The sequence below is a fragment of the Myxocyprinus asiaticus genome, chromosome 14 (genome assembly GCF_019703515.2).
Source record: "Myxocyprinus asiaticus isolate MX2 ecotype Aquarium Trade chromosome 14, UBuf_Myxa_2, whole genome shotgun sequence".
NCBI classification, from domain to species: Eukaryota; Metazoa; Chordata; class Actinopteri; order Cypriniformes; family Catostomidae; genus Myxocyprinus; species Myxocyprinus asiaticus.
In genome coordinates this window covers 13,597,499-13,619,124 of record NC_059357.1, presented here as the reverse complement: position 1 = coordinate 13,619,124, position 21,626 = coordinate 13,597,499, and the positions used below count along the sequence as shown (strand labels likewise).

At 39.6% G+C, this 21,626-nt stretch overlaps 1 protein-coding gene across 2 annotated transcripts; it reads right to left on the bottom strand.

Moving 5' to 3' along the window:
• Nucleotides 1-77: 77 nt before the first annotated feature.
• On the bottom strand, nucleotides 78-21,560 carry LOC127451327 (ataxin-2-like protein). Of its 2 annotated transcripts, XM_051715918.1 has the most exons (24): nucleotides 21,258-21,560; nucleotides 20,898-20,995; nucleotides 19,746-19,785; nucleotides 19,491-19,547; nucleotides 19,318-19,389; nucleotides 17,613-17,793; nucleotides 17,388-17,509; nucleotides 16,277-16,368; nucleotides 14,403-14,636; nucleotides 12,495-12,850; nucleotides 12,329-12,412; nucleotides 12,107-12,226; nucleotides 11,948-12,016; nucleotides 11,782-11,846; nucleotides 10,273-10,643; nucleotides 9,812-9,881; nucleotides 9,577-9,723; nucleotides 9,398-9,461; nucleotides 9,134-9,294; nucleotides 3,812-3,941; nucleotides 3,521-3,630; nucleotides 3,121-3,291; nucleotides 2,752-2,923; nucleotides 78-521 (listed from the first exon to the last, which is right to left on the bottom strand). In XM_051715918.1, the coding sequence occupies exons 1-24, from the start codon at nucleotides 21,276-21,278 to the stop codon at nucleotides 466-468; spliced, it is 3,063 nt and encodes a 1,020-aa protein (XP_051571878.1). In that variant the 5' UTR covers nucleotides 21,279-21,560; the 3' UTR covers nucleotides 78-465. The 2 variants fall into 2 exon arrangements, with proteins under 2 accessions (XP_051571878.1, XP_051571879.1); XM_051715919.1 differs by lacking the exons at nucleotides 20,898-20,995; nucleotides 21,258-21,560 and adding an exon at nucleotides 20,360-20,504.
• Between the last annotated feature and the right edge of the window lie 66 nt (nucleotides 21,561-21,626).

The following is a 21,626-nucleotide window of genomic DNA, read 5'->3' as shown; positions in this document are numbered from 1 at the left end:
AAATTCCCCGATATTTCCAGGTTTCTAATGACATGAAAACCCAGTATACAAAGAAATAATTTGAAACCAAACACTGGAAGAGTTAAAAAATTTATTTTTATACACTTTTATGGATTTTTTTGGTTCTTTAACAGTTTATTTATTTACTTATTTAAAAAGGGGGTTGAGGACATAGTATTTTTATAAAAATGTCCCTCATTCTTTCCATTGTCTCACACGCTCACTCATTCCCTCTTTCTGCTTTAGACACGGTGTGTCCCCATCCACTCAAATTAAAAGTAAATGAAAAAATAAAACTGGCAAGACTGAATGTGCTTGAGGTATGAATAAAAACAAAACCTTTTTTCCCCCATTCTTGAAGCAGGTGGCGAGTATGTACAAATGAGAGTGTGATCACACGCACACTACCGAGTGTTCAGATCGGGGTGCTCTCTGTCTAGCTCTGTTTCAGTCTCCAAGTCACTGTCAGTTTCCAGGAGGGTGGAATGGAATCTGCTGGGGAGGGTGACCCTGCACCGGGACTGGGGGAAAGAAATATATATATATAATTTTTTTACTTATATCTCAGACACTTTAATCTAAAAAGAACTTACAACAATACCCAAGTTAAATATGCCTGCAAGGACTGGACAATAAAGTCTCTAGATTACCGGTACTTATAAACAGCATTGCCTTAACATCACATATAACCAGGCCCACACAGATTCTACATGCAAAGCACTCCGATTTGGATTGCCCATCATTCAGTACTCTCTGCTCTGCTTAACACATTTTACCATGTTTAAATCCATTCCAGTAGTTGACCCATATGGGTTTTTTTATTAGCCGACACCTATGTCCAGAGAGTAGGGTGGCCGATATAATGAGAATATACATCACTAAATTTAATATAGTAAATAACATGCATTTAAAAAAAAAAATCTCAATTTCACAAAACTTCGTAAAAAGTGTTTTGATTGGTAGATAGTTTCTCCTGGTTTCTGTTTAGTCATTCCATTTTAATAATTTGCTTGCACAAAGAAATTGTTAATATATTAGAAAAGGAGGAAATAACATTGTGCACAGCAGTCAAGCAACCACAGATGGCATGTGAACATTAGCAATCGCATTCTCTCACTTTCTGCACGGTGAATATGACATGGCACTTTTACTTTGCAGTTGCTCTCTTGAGCGGATCCCGCAAGCAGCAATCTACTGACAGCCTTCAGTTTACACTGCCCCAGTCAACTGCTTGAAGTCACAGACTGACCGTCATGCAGCAATTGTGAGTCAGAGGAACAGAGTTCTGATTCAGGCTGATAGAATACGTGCTTCAGAGGAAGATATAAGAGCACTCAACAGGAAGAAAATGCTGGATTTGCAGAAGAGTTGTGAGGTTCGTGAATTACATCCGTTTAAACGAGATCTCCGCATATTTGCAGATGGCATATGATAGAAGTTAGGGATGTGCCAGAGTGGTCGATTAATCAACAAGTCGTCTAACAACTGACTAGTCGATTAGTGAGGTCGACTATTAACAATTTTTTTCTTTTTTCCCCAATTTGCAATTCCCAATGCGCTCCAAGTCCTCGTGGTGGCGTAGTGACTTGCCTCAATCCGTGTGGCGGAAGACGAATCTCAGTTGCCTCCACGTCTGAGACCATCAATCCGCGCATTTTATCACGTGGCTTGTTAAGCGTGTTGCCGCAGAGACATAGCGCGTGTGGAGGCTTTGTGCTATTCTCTGCGGCATCCACGCACAACTCACCATGCACCCCACCGAGAGTGAGAACCACATTATAGCGACCATGAGGAGGTTACCCCATGTAACTCTACCCTCCCTAGAAACCAGGCCAATTTGGTTGCTTAGGAGACCTGGATGGAGTCACTCAGCATGCCCTGGATTCTACCTTGCAACTCCAGGTGTGGTAGTCAGTGACTTCACTCGCTGAGCGGTTGACTACTAACAATATTTTTAGTGGTGGTGGTTTTAATGGAAGACACAATTAAAAAACTGAGACAACTTCTTACAGTGTTTTTGCATGATGACAATTTGCTGTGCTTAACAATGAATAACAGTCAGCACAGTAAAACCCCTTTAGAATTTTTTTGCACTGTTGTTACAGCAAAGCACGGCATCAACAATCAATTTCAAGACGATCACTGTTGGACATTAATCCTCTGCTGAGAGTAATGTTCCTGTATTTGTGAGGTGATTTGGAGAGATTACGTTTTTCGCTAATTCGGTCTAAGATTGCTTAAATAAATAGTTGCAGTAAAAAAGGTTTAAAATGCTTGGTGTTGTGAACTAGATGTGTACATGCAATATTATCTTGCAGTTCTTTTGAATGTGCAGCGAGGATCGACCTGAAGCACTCCTGTTACATTGAAGCGTGTGCATGTGCTTTTTTGCCGCTCTGTATTGGTCCCTTTCTTATTTCTTACTTTGATAGCTTTGTTCAAAAAGATGTTATAGATTTTTTAGCCTACTGTATTTATTTGTTAAATCAGTCACCATGTTGAACTGCTACATTTAGCATCCATGTACTGTATTCCTCTGAAACACATCTGATCAGGGTCACATGAGCATAACGAAGCCTAACTTTTATACATTATTATCCCTAACACTGACTAGTCGCTCAAACAACAGACCGACTAGTGGATTATGAAAATTGGTAGTTTTACATTTTTTATTGATATTGTCCTTTATAACATGGTTTCCGTCATGGCTTATTAAGTTGAGCTTAATGTTCTCTATTGCCGGAAACTCACCCTGAGGTGGTCCAATGTAGGTGTAGTGCTGGTGGGTTCCCTGTTGGGATGGGGGAGGTCCGTGCTGGGGGCCAGAGCCCTGCTGGTGAGGCGGGGCATGGAGCAGCATCACTTGCGGTGGGCCATGACCTCCAGAGTGGTGAGGACCCGAGAGAGCACCTGAAACATGAGCCTGAGAGAAAGAGATGTTAGTCATCTGATTATCATTTAATAATAGATAGAAAACATCTTCTCTCAAAAACAATTTAAACCCAATTCTCAATGACAGATGAGTCAAAACTACTACTATTAAATCACTTTTAATTCAAGACCTCTCTTCATTTACATGTAACGAATACTAATCTTTGTGTGTGCAATACTGGACATTACCTGTGTGAGCTGTCCTAGGGAGGAGTAAGGGAGAGGCAGGGGTTGGTGTCCAGGCAGGCTGTAGCCCTGAAGGGAGTAGGTGGCTTGTGGGGAGCTGTGTCCAGGGGGCGTAGGGGCTGACAGCGGTCCAGAGTGATACAGAGACTGAGGCTGAGGACCAGATTGACCGGACTATAAAAGAAAGACAAGGTCAACATATAGCTTGTCTGGAATTTTTGAGGATCTCTCTTATAAGACCATTTCAACATTTTTAAACGTACTCTATTGACTTGGAACATTTAGTCATATCCTAATAACACAACAGCAAACTAATTACTGTAGCATAAGAACTAATCAACTATTCAATATGTTCCCCCTCAAAAATTATAAGGTGAATTTGGTGATTGGCAAGTGGATTTACCGGTCCTGAACTGGGGGCAGGGTGCTGAGGGGGTGGCTGGCTGCCTGTAGGGGTGCTGGAGGGCTGAGGGTGATGCATGGAACCAGAGTGATGAGAGAATGGCTGTGGAGCTGAAGCAGAGAAGAAAAAAGAAACGTAAACATTCATATGTTGATATCTTCGTAAAAGCACCATAAATACAAATGAACCGAATACATTCAACCCGTGAAAATATTTCCAAATGCTTTGGCACTGAATTTTACACCTACAATTCCTGTGACCTTCATAGCCTTTGTGTTTCTTTTAACTTACCATACATTCCCTGCTGAGGTCCTGGTGGTCCCTCAGTCTGGCCAGGATACTGGGGGCCAGGGGGACCCAGTGCCTGTGGGTGCCCTCCTGATCCCAACATCCGTGGTCCAGCCTGGAGCATGGAGTACATCTGGAAAGCGTAAAAGAGCAAAGAGGCATGAAATAGCAACACAAAACATCCTGAAGTTAAATGTGTGTTTATTTAATTGTATACTACATGCTTTGAAAGGAATCATGTTTAGATTGACAACTTAGGCTGTCGATTTAACACGTCGATTATTAAAAAAAAAAAAAAAAACACCATACACTTAATCATGCCCCGACAATTCGTAATTTCCGTAATAAGGAACTTCCCTACCAACGGAGCAGTTCAATTTGAAGAGCCACCTCCATGTTTTTGAGAGTATCAGTCAGTAGGGGGCAGTTAGCACAACTCCAGCTGTACAGATAAACCAACAGCTGTTCGAAGCAGTGTGCAGGGCAGAGGTTTCAAACTACATTTAACCTAAAAACGCAATGTTTATGGCTTGATATGCTGAAAACAACAAACTAGGGATGGGCATTTGTCGTTTTGTCTACTCGAGTACTCCAAGTGATTACATGAGTACTCGTCGACTACTCAGGTACTCATGTCTGACGACAGACATTTACATACAGAATATTCACTTATCTACACTGCCTGGCCAAAAACAAAAACGTCATCATTTGGATTTAAATAAGCAGATACTTAAGAGCCTATGATTGGATCATTATTGCAGTGATTAATATGTTTTAGCTGGCAACAATTCTCATTTCTTAACCATGTTGGAAGACATATCCCATGGTCATGAAAAAGTTATGGTGTTTCAGAAGGGGCAAATTATTGGCCTGCATCAAGCAAAGAAAACCACCAAGGCGATTGCTGAAATCACTTGATTTGGGTTGAACTGTCCAACACATTATTAAAACCTGGAAGGATAGTGGTGAACCATCAGCTTCATGGAAGAAATGTGGTCGGAGAAAAATCTTGAATGATTGTGAATGGAGATCACTAAAATGCTTAAGTGTTTAATAGTGAAAGTAAGAGCATTTCCACATGCACAATGCGACGAGAATTTACAGGATTGTAAATCCACAGACTAAACGGCTGTGTGGCAAACAAGAAAGCCACTTGTTATGGAGGCTAATCGGGAAAAAACAACTTCAATTTGCTAGGGAGAATAAAGATTGGACTGTGGAACAATGGAAAAAGGTCATGTGGTCTGATGAGTCCAGATTTCCCTATTCCAAAGCGATGGGTATGTCAGGGTAAGAAGGGAAGTGCATGAAGCGATGCATCCGTCACACATAGTGCCCACTGTACAAGCCTTTGGGGGGCAGTGTTATGATCTGGGGTTGCTTCAATTGGTCAGGTCTAGGATCAGCAACGTTATGCGGCAATAAAATGAAGTCAGCTGACTACCTGAAAGTACTGAATGACCAGGTTATCCCATCAATGGAGTTTTTTTTCTTCCCTGACGGCACGACATATTCCAAGACTCATCGAGCTCAAATTGTGTAAGAGTGGTTCAGGGAGCATGAGGAATCATTTTCACACATGAATTGGCCACAGCAGAGTCCTGACCTTAACCCCACTGAAAGATTTTTGGGACGTGCTGGAGAAGACTTTACGGAGTTGTTCAACTCTCCTGCATCAATACAAGATCTTGGCCAAACATTAATGTAACTCTTGATGGAAATAAATGTTGTGACATTGCATAAGGTTGTCGAAACAATGCCACGATGAATGCACGCCGTAATCAAAGCTAAAGGCGGTCCAACGAAACGTACGAGTATGCAACTTTTTTTTTGGGCCAGGCAGTGTATGTACATATATATCAGACAGACATCTATGTCTGCTGCTTTGCATCTCGTTGTTCAAGTATCTCGCAAATGTATTATTATAGGCTGTTATAACGTAGTCTGTTACAAAAAGTACAAGAAATTGGGGATGCACTGATATGAAAATATTTGGCTGATACCATTTTTAACAAAAAAAACTATTGGCTGATCCAGATGCATATATTTTGCCACATACCTTATTTTTTCATCAGATCACCGTTTTGCTAAGGAATTATGTTTTAAAATTGACCAAAGAGGTACAAAAGCCTTTTCTCTGTTCCAACAATATTTCAATTGAACATGGTTTATATCTGTTGAACACATGACAAGCCAAAATTTTAAAGAGAGCCACAATTAATAAAATATTGAAAAATAACCAAATATCATAGCATGATAATTGATGTGTAAAGGTTATTTTGTACTTCTAAAAAATGTTTGCACTTCTGTTTTTGCAATTATATAAAATATATAATAAAACAAATTCATATTATGCATATGTTCCACAGAAATGTCAACCACATCATGGAAAAATAAAAAGTTAACAAAAGGAACAAAACACCCTTTTAAATTCTATTGTGGTGTATTGGATATTGGAAAATGGCATCCAGACCGCTACAGGACGCAATGCTGACTGAAGCGCTGCTTGCAGTCTATTTTTAAACATTGCCTTTCAAGCTTTAGTAATCAAGCAAGACCATAGATTTTTATCTTAATCAATCATGCAACCTTAATGGATACAATACCTGTGTCTTAAAAGTCGAAGTTTGCTGGTTTCAAAATGTTTTGGATGGTTTTACCTCATGTATAGTTAAGTGCCACTTTCACAATGGTCACATCTTTAACGAGGAATTTCCTTATTAATGTTAGAACGGTAAATGATTATAAATGAATTATTACATGTTCTTAGGAGTGCAAACCCTTCTACATTCTATGGCTATAATTATTTATGGATGGTGCATTTAAATTCAAATAGTTTTTACAAAGTGTGTTGATAATTAGTTATAAATGAACCATCGGTTTTTCATATCTGCGTTTTCATGCTTAAAACCAATTTGGATATTGTTTCAATTTGTTCAGTAAATATCATTAGCCAGTAAATAGGTGCATCCCTACAAAAATAATGATTCATATTTTGTCATTATATATAGACTTGCGCGTCTACAGGTGCATCTCAATAAATTAGAATATCGTGGAAAAGTTCATTTATTTCAGTAATTCAACTCAAATTGTGAAACTCGTGTATTAAATAAATTCAATGCACACAGACTGAAGTAGTTTAAGTCTTTGGTCCTTTTAATTGTGATGATTTTGGCTCACATTTAACAAAAACCCACCAATTCACTATCTCAAAAAATTAGAATACATCAGAAGACCAATAATAAAACATTTTTAGTGAATTGTTGGCCTTCTGGAAAGTATGTTCATTTACTGTATATGTACTCAATACTTGGTAGGGGCTCCTTTTGCTTTAATTACTGCCTCAATTCAGCGTGGCATGGAGGTGATCAGTTTGTAGCACTGCTGAGGTGGTATGGAAGCCCAGGTTTCTTTGACAGTGGCCTTCAGCTCATCTGCATTTTTTGGTCTCTTGTTTCTCATTTTCCTCTTGACAATACCCCATAGATTCTCTATGGGGTTCAGGTCTGGTGAGTTTGGCCAGTCAAGCACACCAACACCATGGTCATTTAACCAACTTTTGGTGCTTTTGGCAGTATAGGCAGGTGCCAAATCTTGCTGGAAAATGAAATCAGCATCTTTAAAAAGCTGGTCAGCAGAAGGAAGCATGAAGTGCTCCAAAATTTCTTGGTAAATGGGTGCAGTGACTTTGGTTTTCAAAAAACACAATGGACCAACACCAGCAGATGACATTGCACACCAAATCATCACAGACTGTGGAAACTTAACACTGGTCTTCAAGCAACTTGGGCTATGAGCTTCTCCACCCTTCCTCCAGACTCTAGGACCTTGGTTTCCAAATGAAATACAAAACTTGCTCTCATCTGAAAAGAGGACTTTGGACCACTGGGCAACAGTCCAGTTCTTCTTCTCCTTAGTCTAGGTAAGACGCCTCTGACGTTGTCTGTGGTTCAGGAGTGGCTTAACAAGAGGAATACGACAACTGTAGCCAAATTCCTTGACACGTCTGTGTGTGGTGGCTCTTGATGCCTTGACCCCAGCCTCAGTCCATTCCTTGTGAAGTTCACCCAAATTCTTGAATTGATTTTGCTTGACAATCCTCATAAGGCTGCGGTTCTCTCGGTTGGTTGTGCATCTTTTTCTTCCACACTTTTTCCTTCCACTCAACTTTCTGTTAACATGCTTGGATACAGCACTCTGTGAACAGCCAGCTTCTTTGGCAATGAATGTTTGTGGCTTACCCTCCTTGTGAAGGGTGTCAATGATTGTCTTCTGGACAACTGTCAGATCAGCAGTCTTCCCCATGATTGTGTAGCCTAGTGAACCAAACTGAGAGACCATTTTGAAGGCTCAGGAAACCTTTGCAGGTGTTTTGAGTTGATTAGCTGATTGGCATGTCACCATATTCTAATTTTTTGAGATAGTGAATTGGTGGGTTTTTGTTAAATGTGAGCCAAAATCATCACAATTAAAAGAACCAAAGACTTAAACTACTTCAGTCTGTGTGCACTGAATTTATTTAATACACGAGTTTCACAATTTGAGTTGAATTACTGAAATAAATGAACTTTTCCACGACATTCTAATTTATTGAGATGCACCTGTATATATAAGCGCGTCTCTCTGCTCTTCCTTCAGGTTACCATAATTATATTAAATGTGCACCACTTTTTTTGTCATGGCTGGCTGAACAATGCATTTCAAATTGCGGTTATGACCGAAGATGCCATAACCATCGCGTTTTAATATGCCGTGTTAAGCCGAAAACAGTTTTAAAGACCCTGCGTTCTTTTCTATTCAGCTGAGCTCCGTCTACCAGTTTAAAAGGAAGAACTCTTCTGGTGTGCGCGCTTCTCTAGATTAAGTGCTCTCTCTCTGCCCCGGACAGAATGTTCCGGTGCACGGAGTTGGAGTTTGTTGCTGTGATAATTCAGAGGTACTGCCAAAAATCATGACAATCAAAACAAAAAATAAGGCCCCTCTGACAAATTTGTGTATAGTTATTACTGAATTTTGAATTTAGCGAAAAGTCACGTCACACATTATCATTGCTAACACTTGAGTACTCGTGCCCATCCATAACTGAAACGCGGTGCAAGTACAGTGACATGCTCAAAAAGCACAAGAATGTGCATGAACTCCATTGCAAAATGTATTGCTGTGGACAGTAGGCCTGTTAAGTATGATATAAAAATAAAACAATCCATATACTGACTTCTAAAAACTAATATTGATATGCATTTAATTTGATAAATGATGTTATCAACAGCCCTATTTTAACAGAACTAATTTCTTCTTCTGATAATGTGTGAGGTAGGCAGGTACCTGTCCATGGTAGTGGGGCATGGCTTGTATGACCTGGTTATACTGCAGATATGAGGGAGGGTATGGAGAGGCCACCAGAGGTGGTCCTGCTGCTGACGCAGCAGCCTGCATCATAGGGGGTGCTGAAGAACTGTGGTCTGGACGAGGGGTCACCACTGAACCTGAGACAAGTGGTGAACACAGTACATGAGCATGCATGATTGTGTATACATACAAGTGCTCAATAAAAATTAAGAAGCTTGAATGTGTGTGTGTGAGCATCACCTTTAGCTCTTGGGTACTTCCCTTGACTAACAGTTGTCATGGGATACGGGTACATCTGAGGTGCCTACAAGAAAACAATGATGATGCAAAGTGCTCTATAAATATCTTTGCAACTGTCTGATTCTATCAATCATGGAACATTTTTTAGAGTATAGACTGAGACCCAAACAATAAAGCACCTGTACAGAGTGACCCTGTATCTGGATAGGCGAGACGTAGCTAAGGTACTGGGTGTAAATGGCTCCCTGGCTTGGTGGAGGCTGTAGCACCACTGTGGGGCTGGGCGGGGTCGGCCGTGGTGGGGTGGGAGTGGCTGAGGGCTTCACCTGCACAAGTAAACATGACACATGAGGGGCGAGGGACGAACCTATAGCTGTTTAGAGGATGCTAAATAGCAAGAATAAGTGCTCTCACCATGCTGAGAGGGGCCTTGATGGGGTTGAACTCTTTGGCATTGGGGTTTAGTGTAGATTTCTTCACTTGACTGCAAAGGAAAACCATATAAAATACATGTTAGTAGCCAACAACCAACTCACTGTAAATAAATCATTAAATCGATAAGTATTAAAGGGATAGTTCGAAAACGAAAATTGTAATTTACTCATCTTCATGTTGTTCCAAAGCTGCACAACGTACTGTCTTTCACAGAGCACAAAAGAAAATGTTAGGCAGAAGGTAAGCCTCAGTCACCATTAACTTTCATTGTACGGAAAAAAGATGCAATGAAATTGATTGGTGACCGATGCTCTTTTTGTGTTCTCCAGAAGAAAGTCATGTGGGTTTGGAACAACATGAGGGTGAGTGAATAAAGACAGAATTATAATTTTTGGGTGAACTATCCCTTTAAATCAAAAAGCACATGAAATACAGCTCACTCAGTCTCGCCCTCTGATCTCTCAGCAGTCTCTGGCTTGCCCTCCTCACTGCCTGGGGTCCTCGCAGGCTGGGGTGTCCCTGCCGATTGCCCTTCCGTAGTTGGATTTTGCATGGCAGGGCCACAGAGGGCAGAGGGTGCAGAGATGGATGTGGCTGGTGGAGGGGTGGTGGTTACCACCCCTTCTGCATTTATCTCTCTACTTCTCTCCACTGCTGGAAGCTCTGCTGAGGCTGGGGTTGTGGCCATGGCAGGTTTAGATTCTGTAGTAACAGCAAGGTCTGTTTGTGTGTTGTGGGCGGGGTTTGGCTGGGCAGAGTCTGTGGGTGTGTTTGAAGTGTTGAGGCTGGAGGGAGTGGAGCTAGATGGAAGCTGAAACCAGAAAAAAAACTTAAGAAAATGTCAAATTGTGAAAAATTACTTAAGATAATGTGAGTGGTAATTGCCAGTGCAAAACCCGCCACCACAATACTAGGACGTTATGGTGGTTGCAAAGGGTTTGCTAGGTGGTTGCTTAAGTTGTCCTGAGTAGTTGTTAGGGCATTACCAAGCAGTCACTTACTAACCAAAGTCAAAAGAGGCCCCACCTCTAAGTCTCTGACATTCTGGTCCCTAGATACAGCTTGGGTCCCTCCTCCAATGCAAGTCTATGTGATTTCTTTGGCCATTTTTTATCACCCACATAGTGAAAATTAAAGGAATTTTCCAGCTTCAATACAAGTTAAGCTCAATCGACAGCATTTGTAGCATAACACTGATTAACATACACAAACATTTTTTGACTTGCCCCTCATTTTCTGTAAAAAAAAAAAAAAAGCACAAATCTGGGTTCCAGTGGGACACTTACAATGGAAGTGAATGGGGCAAATCCATAAACATAAAATACTCACCGTTTCAAAAGTATAGCCACAAGATGTAAATAATACGTGTAAACTTACCTTTTCTGTATAGTTATATTCAATTTTACAACTTTGTTGCCATGACAATGTAATGTCAACAAACCCAAAAACCACTGTAACATTTATGGATTAAACATGTTTCAGCTTAAATAATCCACAAATTTTAACAGAAGAATTAATGAAAGTGATTTTATAAAATTATAAGCTTCACATTTCTGCCTTAAACCTTCAAAAATTGGCCCCAGTCAAGTCCATTGTAAGTGTCTCATTGTAACCTTAATTTTTTTTTTTTTTTTTTTATTATTTAGAAATTATTTTTGTGGAAATCACCGTTATGCCATAAATGCTGTCGACTGAGCTTTACCCGGAATATTCCTTTAAGTCTATTTGCTTGGAAAGTAATGGCACACCACTCCTGAATAAGACTCACAATTTGAGGTAACATTCATATCTGTAGTACAAACAGTGTGGGAAGAGTTACATGCAACAGTTTTGGGTGGAAAGATGAGCAACACTAAGTGATACTTGCAAGCACCACCAATTATGGAACAATTAAAAAGCCAACATAATTAAGCTTAAAGAAAGTTTTAAATCAGACGACAAACACTCACCCTAAAATCTTTATAAAACTTACGAAGATCCTCAAGATTTTGCGATCTTTGCTGGACTGAAGAGACTATGAAAAGAGAAAGAAAAAGAGCATAAGAACATTCATTAGTCAAACTTTAAGCAAACGTAGTGAAATTACTGCGATTAAAAACTTAAAGTCAGATTTACCTTTGCTGTTTTTGCCCTCCTGAGGACTAGCTGGATTCTCTGTCCTTTCCTTAGACAGGATTTCATTCACTAAAAAGTGACAGGGAGAGAGCGAAATGGTTGGGCACATGCACAATCTCACACCGTGTGTAAGCACTCAGATTTACAATACATTCTCACCATCTACAGGGAACAAAGGTGTGGGGCCACTGAGTTTGGGAGTCACCGTGGTAACTGAAGAGGTATCCAGGTAGGCAGAATGGTCCTGGGAAGGAGCGTCTGGTTTAGGGGAACGAGAGACTGGAGAATGAGAGAAAGGTTTACATGTTAATTAGAAAAAGAGATGTTAATTGGACAGGACAAGACTGTTTGAGCACGTGTATGTGCATGTTTAATTGTAACCTGTAGAGGAGTGCGAGTTTGAGGCACGCAGGTTTCTGTTGCTCAGTCCAGGTCTCTGAGACTTGGGTGACATTCGGGATGACACTACAATAGACAGATTAAATGTACATTAGCGACACACAAACACGAAAACCACTTCATAAGCGCACGTGCACACACAGCTTACCTCCATTGACAGGCCGTGCCGAATCAGAGAGAGACTGTGGGTGTGAGAGCGAATGTGGGAGTGTGTGTGGGGAAGGGGGGCTGGAGTGACCAGGCTCTGAGGGGCGAGGCTGTGTAGGTGGGCTGCTCTGGGACTGGTGTGTCGAATATCCTCTGACAGATAGAGGGCTGCTCCTATCTGTGGGAGAAATGGGCTGACCACTGCCCGAGGAGAGGGGTCTGGGGGAGGAGCTTGAAGGACCAGGTCTATTTGTTCGATTGGGCAGGGTGGATACAGCTCCACCTCTTTCACCTCTTCCAGAAACTCCCATTTCTCTTTCCCTTGCCCGCTGAGGCAGAGGAACGTATTTGCCTTCCCTAAAATGTAGAAACAGACAACAATAATGGTTGAAATACTAAAACAAAAGTTGTCCTGAAAAGTTTAACCCTTTAAGCTCTGAGGGTGTTTTTAATTTTGGATATGCCACTGAAACAGGAAATTTTTAAAGGCTTAAAACTTTTTACATTTTATGATATAGATTATGATGACTACGGAGACTCTTAGCCTAAGAAACTGCTGAAAAATCACAAAAAAAACTTGAGCACAAAATATAACATTATTTCTTCTGGCTAGACATTATAGATCTCTGGGTGTAAATAAAGTGACTCCAAAAAACTGCTTTAGTTTTGTACCTAATCAAGCTAAATATAGCTGAGAAAAATTTGTGCTGATACAAAGCAATCAAAAGTTACAGCATTACAAATATAATTTATCATGGTGTCCAAAAGCCTCCACAAACAACTTGTACATTAGTAATTACACATGCAAACACAATGACTAAAGGTTTAGCATGCCGAAGGGCTGTCGATACAATCAAATATAGATATTTCGCGATACTTTTTTAATGATATTGTATCAACACTTTATATCCATGTATCGATATTTCTATTAAACTATGTGTATTAATATCATGTAAATGCACAACAAATTTGGCACACTGTTACTTCTAAATCAATTTAATGAGCTAACCAAGAGACAAAAATGTGATGTTTAGAGCTACATGCTCTTCATCAGACATCAGTATGTAACTGAAATATACCAAAATGAATTGAAATTGAAATTGATTCATAATTTTATTAAACTATGATATCGTGATGTAATGCAATATATTGCATCGTGACATATATTGCAATAGGTATCGTATCGCGAGGTGCAATGCGATACCCAGCCCTAGCATGCAGACATGATTTTAGTAAAGAGATTTCACAGAATGAGTGCCTTTTGACTAAATGAGCCTGCATCACTGAGTCTGTGTCATTTACTTGGCACCATTACAATTGTGCTTCGTGCCAATTATCTAACGATTATCTATATATCCGATTACCTTGTGTGTGTGTGGGCTCATTTGAGAGATAATCGCCTGCAAGTAATGGTTGTGATATTTTATGTTCCGTTTATTTTTCGTCAAGCTATAAGAAAAAATGCGGCATATAATCAATACCCGTTCACATGAAACATAAATGTCAAAGACATATACTTAGCCATTACTCACTATATTTTTACTATGTCTGCAAGTAAAACAAATAGTCTGGTTGTATTCTACTCTTTGAGAGCTTTCCAACGACATATGACACATGGCTATTTGATGAGTTTGTTTTTACTGATTGCAATAACAAAACGAAATACTTCTGATTTGTCTGCAAACTTCAAAGCACTTGTTCAATTTTGGTCATAATGCCTGCATGCATTGTAAAGTACAGCTTCTAAGCTTTAAAACTTTACCTATTTCATGTTGGTCAAGACTGTTATTAATATTCTGATAATGTTTTTTTCTCAAGGGCCCATCTGAGCTTAAAGGGTTAAACAGAAGAACTTTCCCTTTAGCCCTTCAAAATCACAGAATAGAAAGATGCTCAGGAATTGTCCAACCTGCTCCCAGCGCTGGAGAATCCAGGGCTGTCTCTTCCCCTCTCTCTTTCTCCTGCATCCCGTTCCTTGTCCCGCACCACAGCGCTGTATCTGTCCTCCTCAGTTCTTCCCTCATCATTCTCCAGTGACACCCTGTGCCGGTACTGTGAACTGGCCTCAATCTCATTGGCCAACCGAGCAGCTCGAGCCTCTCGCTGCCTGAAGCCCTCTGTGCTGACCCGCTCTAGAGGAACCCTGAAAGAAAAAGCATAATTTAATATTTCCTCGTGTCATCATGAATGTTAAAGGACATGGATAATTTTGCTACAACAGAAACAACATGAAAGTTAACATGAAACAGCATTTGCAGGACTTGACGTTATTCATCTAGAATTGATAAGACCGTGAAAAGTGGCCGTTCTATACCACAATGGAGCCAGACCTGAAAGCAAATTTGCAGTCAATGTTGAGGACTACTACATACCTCAATGGTAATCTGTTCTTTTCAAACCTATAATTATTTACATTATTGCCAAACCCATGATGTTATCTAGCAATAATGTTTTGGCAAGTTTTTAGAAAGGTTGCATAACCTACAATAATAGCTTAATACAATAGCTAAAACTCTACTTTTGCTTTGGTGATGTTATTTGAAAAAGAAAGTCGACGTTCAAGAGGGGGAGAAAGTTATTTTTTACGTCAGTTATGCATTGATAGAAGAAACCCTTTAGAAGAATGTGCCCTAATAAATCTAGCATAGCCATACCAGAAACATGTATTAAAAGTAGGGATGCACCGATACCACTTTTTCTCTTCCGATCCGATTCCGATATCTGAAATCTCAGTATCGGCCGATACCAGTGTTGTTTTTTTCATAATCAGTTTAGAATATCTATACTTCACTGAGTGATGCTAATTATATGCAAAGAAACACCAACCTTTAACTACACATTATTTCAATATAAATGTAAAAACTATTAAGAAAAACTTTAACTAGTCTACTGGATAATGCTGCAGCAAAATTAACAGTAATTCCAGTCTAAGTGTTCAGTAGTAGTTTTGTTTTTTTTTTTTTTTTTTTACTTGTATCTGGACTTTAAAGATTCAGATCTCTTTTTTTTTTTTGTTCAATTTAGTTGTAAGATATGTTCACTTTTCATTCACAGTTATTTTTTGGAACCCATTAAACTTAAATATTGTTTTAATTTGTAAACAAATAATACATTATTATAATTGATTTTCAGAATTTTAAATACAACAGTAATATATTTCAATCGTGCACCTTTAACTTTAAAACCCTTGGGCTTTTATTTTGACATTCTGAACTCTCCAGGAAGTCCTGTATGTGTCTGTTTATAAGCAAGTTCACAGTAGTTTAATTCGCTTCTTAATCAAATTCTAGTAAAATGCACCTCCTGCACTGTTCTATATGCATATTATAAGTGAACCAAACTATTGAGCATCTACATCTGATATGTTATTCGTGAGTAGCACAACACTTGAAGGCTAAAAATAGGCACGACTGTGCATCAACAGAGCAGCGCCATTCAATAACGCGCTGGTGCTGCACTTGCATATTATATATTTACTTATTAAACACAGCCTTTTGTGATTCACAGAGCTATCGCACGTCTTCAAGTGGCTTTGAATAAAATGCATGAGTCATATTAACTACTTCAGTGGTGTTTTTATGGTTCCTTTGTCATTTTTGGAGCTTGAAAGGAATGAACATGACTAACACACAGTATCAGATTTGGATCGGGCTCGTCGGACCGATACCCGATCCATCTAAAAACATCAGTATCGGAGCCGATACCCGATCCAGGTATCGGATCAGTGCATCCCTAATTAAAAGAAGGCCAGCTATGTCTAAAATTGACAGAATATAAACTTACGTGTACATGGAGAGACTGGAGTCATAGGTGGACTTCACCCCATAGGTCTCTTCATTAAAGCGAAACATCTCGCTGGCATCCCAACCATTTGACTGATGGAGAAAAGAGGGCACACATTTAGATTCAATTACATGCAAACCGTACCCCACGACATTCACTTCAAAAGTGCACTAATTCAGGGTTTCTGCAGGTTTTATGAAGCTACATTTAAGACTTTTTATGACCAACTAAAGAAAATGTAATTGAGTCAATTGAATGGAACACAATACGTCAATATGTTCTCTAAATGTAAATGTCTAGGGAGCATATGAAAAGTCATATTTAAAGCAACACTTCAAAGTTTAAAAAACAATTTTCAATAGATCTCCATTACTTTTTAACTCATTTTACAAAATGTATCTTAAGGCTTGAATACCTCAGTTATTTGAACTTTAATAAAGCTATAACGCATTAAATATAACTGCATTTAAGATGTAACGCCGGAAGTGTTTCCTTTAAAGATGCTCGACATGCAAGTTTTGCTTCAGCGGAGCGGCAGCTCCAGGTCCACTTATTCCACAATGAGAGTGCTTCTGTATTTACTTTTGTATTTTTGCATTATAATTCCCTAATACTTGCGATCTACATCAGCTGAAGCTGTTTGGAATGTTTAGAGTGCATCTGGACTGTGAGCTGTGTAATTCTTCCTCTCCTCAGTCAGGCGTGAACTGCAGTGCTGCTCTGGCGTGCCATCATTAGAGTTTCATATGATCTCATGTTACGTTAAATGAGATCAAACGACTATTCGACAACGAAAATTTGTGTAGACAATATTTTTATTGTCGACGTTGTCGATAATGTCGACTAGTCATTTCAGCCCTATTATCGGGACACAACTCTTAAAAATGGGATGTCTGGTCACCCTACTTAAATGCAACGAGAAAACAGTCCCTCTTACAACATCTAATGCCATGACCTTATGAATTTAAGACTTGTTGCTCCGATTTAAGACCTTTTTAAGGCCTTAATTTGCAGAAGGGGAAATTAAGACTTTTTAAGACCCGCGGAAACCCTGTAATTTGTAAACACTCTCTTCTACACACAAGTGTCCGTGAGCAAGTGTAGAACTTACTGCATCTGCCTCTAGGTCAAAATTTTCTCCGTTACCATCACCTCCATCCCACCTTTTAAGGACCTTATCTCTATGGTCACCATTTACACGTGATGAGCCGATTGCAGAGTCTGTGAAAGTGTCTAAAAACACAAAGCATTCAAAATATTTCCACTTTCTTACAATGCCAGACTTAAACTCATGCTAGATTCAAGTGTACATAGACTTTACTGCACAAACACACACCTCGCGTGGCATAGTTGAGGTCCACATCTCTACAGGTCATGGTGACCAAGTCAATAGGGCCAAAGATCATGGTGTCTGTGATCTCTTCTCTCCTGGGATGGACAGGTGTGCCACCACCACCACCCCCCCAATCCCCCTCATCATTTTTCAACTTGTGTACTGCATCCACTGCCAGTTCACACTAAACACACAAGTAATGCAAGTGATGAGTTTAAGGGATAGTTCATCCAAAAAATTTTATTCTCTCATAATTGATTCACCATCATGCCATCCCAGATTTGTATGACTTACTTTCTTCTACAGAAAATAAAGATTTTTAGAAGAATATTTCAGCTTTGCAAGTCCATGCAAAGCAACTGAATGGTGACTAAAATTTTGAAGCTCCCATAAAAGTAATTGATAAGACTCCAGTGGTTTTACTGATGTCTTCTGAAGTGATCCAGTTGGTTATGGGTGAGAACAGACCTATGTAACATTTTTTTCACTGTACATCTTGCCATTGACGTCTCTAGGCACAATCATGATTTCAAGCTCAGTTACACTTCCTAGTGACTGACGCATGTCCAGAGCACTAGGTGGCACTAGGAAGCATAATCAAACTTGAAATCATGACCACCAAGGAGACTGCTGATTTTGAAAAAGCAGTTACATTCAGTGACACATATATTATGATTCAATAAGTCATGAGCCATCACATTATAATCTAGCTGTAGCACGTGTGCTCAAGGGATGAGCGTCCCCGCGACAGAGTGTGCATCAGCCGGGTGCAGTTTCAATTTCTCCCCCTTAGATCGGGACACTTCGCACAACTCATAGAAGAGGCGCTGACAGCACAGAGAAATGGCAGTTTCGGAATTTGTAGTTATTTACATGATCTGCTCCGTATTATTTGAACTTTAATAAAGCTATAACGCATTAAATATAACTGCATTTAAGATGTAACGCTGTGGTGTATCCTTTAAAGAGCTCCGGCTCAGTTTATTCCACAACGAGAAAGCTTTTGCATTTATATATTTTGTATTTTTGGATTATAATTCCCTCTTACTTTGCGATCTACATCACCTGAAGCGGTTTGGAAAGTTTAGAGGGCATCTAGACTGTGAGCTGTGTAATTCTTCCTCTCCTCAGTCAGGCACGAGCTGCAGTGCTGCTCTTGCACGCCATCATTAAGAGTTTCACATGATCTCATGTTATGTTAAATGAGATCAAACAGCTACTTGACAATTTTTTTTGTCGACATTGTTGATTACGTTGACTAATCGTTTCAGCCCTACAGGTTAGGGGTTAAAAAAATAAAAGCTATAAAACGCAGATGTTTTATTTATATAGTAAACAAATATTACAGGCCTGCTAAAACACAATATCTGTAGACAGAAGCTTTGATAACAAATTATCCTGGCTTGGCCTGAGATTTGTTGATGAAGTTGAATAGCCCTGGTATAGACCTACAGAGCTGAAATATTCTTCTAAAAATCATTGTGTTCTGCAGAAGAAAGTAATAAACATCTGGGATGGCATGAGGGTGAGTAAACGAGATAATTTTTATTTTTGGGTAAACTATTCCATTAATGAAGAGATAATGAATGAACATCATATAGGATAGATTATATGTTGTCAAATATGGTTATTGAAATCAACAGCTACAGCTTTGGTGTAAAACGTCTCAGACTCATTGTTTGTCAATAGTCTGTACTGACAGACTTACTCGCGAGCTTAAAGTCTTGAAGATTCCCTCATATACACTGCCATTCTTCACCATAACGTCACATCTGGAGCCCTAAAAGAAAGTAACAAGTCAAAGCCAGGAAAGATCTTTCTGATTGGAAGGCATTTACCGATCAGTCCTACATAATCTATAATCTACATCTATAAACTTACCACCACAGCTGTGAGAAAATGAAGCATCCGGGAGTTGTTGTACACACCCTCAAATACCTAAACATGGTACAGAATGAACACTGTTAGATGCACAAAAATATCTAAAGCACAGCACTAGCAACTGGCTTTCTGAATATTATTGTTTGAGCGTGTTGATCAAAAGACACTGTGTTTTTCAGAGGATGGTGACAAATGTTTCATAACCTTATGCCGGGATGCTATAAGAAAGATGTTATAAAGAATTTATTTACGTACAGATGGTGACGGTGAGGGAGTCTTCACAGAATTTCTGTTTCTTTAGAAAAACAAGAGAAAATAATAGTTAACATACATTGAAAACATATTTATTGTGCCATTTTTTAAAATGTATTTACATCATGCAATCATAATACCACAAAAACAATAGTGTTTTAGATGTCAAGCATTTGTTTATCCTCATGGGTTGCGTCTCAAACCCTTCGAATTAAACGTTTGGTATACACCTATGGTGCCCACACTACGTTTTGAGACACAGCCCCGGTGTTCCCAGCATTGTACTTCTGTTGAACGTGTGTCCCGAGCAGAGGATAACAATAACGCTTGGTATAACAAAAGGACAATCGTACACGTGTAACAAAATAATGTTCGGACTGAATTCGATTTCTCGTCATAAACGCTCAGTTAGCCATCTAAAAGTGTAAACAATGGCAAAACATAGCTTGTTTTAATTACGTCAGAACGCAAAGCTGGTTAGCAGTGCTGGCTAACAACACAAACAAATGCCGTATCAAAGACAAGACAAATAACTTGACATTAACGTGCGCAATTTTACATATTTCATGCTCATTGTTACGAGCAATTAAATCGGTTATTAAAGGCGTAGTGTGTACTTTTTTGTCATTTGCATCCTGGCTCTTGGTGGAAGGCGTCGTTGTAAAATGTATTAAATTAAAGTCGAACACGGCACACAATACTGAATCATATGGGCTCAAAAAACAACAACAAAACACCGCTGATCCCGTTCCATGTCCCGCCTCCAAGAGCAGTCATAGGTTGGGAAAGATAGCAATCAATTAGGAACTGAGTTCTATTGGTTAACCATATTCTTTCTGGGCGGGTGTGAAATCTTATTAATCATTGGCCCGGAACAATGTCAATCAAAAATAGTCTACAACGATTGGCTACTAGCCAGCTTATTTCATAACGCTCGGTCTTGTTCAAATGTATAGGCCGAGTTCGAAATGGCACACTACTCCTACTATTTCTGCCATTGACACACATGGCAGGAGTAGTAAGAGTAGTATGCCATTCCGTACTCAGCCGTAAATTATATATATGTTCTAAACACGCCCACTTTAACCGGTAGGCCTCATGTTAACATGACAATCCACGAACTCTCTCTGAAGAGTAGTCCGACGTGCACTTTACCTTCCCGGGGCGGGTCTGTTAGTGTTATTCCCCGAAACTGACGAAGCCATTGATCCTGAAGTTCCATTGGATGTTTTGCGGCCACCGGGTCCAGGTTGCTGTTACAAAGCATAGCGATTCTTAAGTTCTGACACAAATGAAGTATGAAACACGTTTACGTATAATAACAGAACTAGCCGAACATTAGGAGCTTGCCGGCTAACCAGCACACTACGGCAAATATGAAAGTCGAAGTAGCTAGCTTAAGTGGAAGTGACAAACTTTGCTCCAAAAAATCTCTTATGAAGTCAAAAACTCTCATTTGAAGAGAGTGGGTAACTTCTAAAAAAACTGATAGCAATATTTAGAGCTGATACTCACGTTCTGTCGGCGAAAGGACATAACTAGCCGCTAAATGAGTTGCCCGCTAAATTTCTCCTTGTTGCCTATGACAAGCTAGTAACTTGAAAAGCCTGTCTGCTGTCCTATTTTATTAGCTTTTCCGCAGTATTTTCAGATTCGGTCGCTCGTTTTCTGTTACAGCCAAAAGTCCAGTTCAGTGCGATATTTCGTCATGAACGGAACACGAATATTTAACGAGCTTTATTTTTCTATTAAATATTACCGGCACCACGTCTCGCAAATTAGCCAGCGATAAACGCGAAGTCTGTTTTTTTTTTCTTCTTCCAGAAATCCTTGATTGTCATTGGACAAAGTCGTGAAACGTAGCGTGATGACACAATGGCGTAC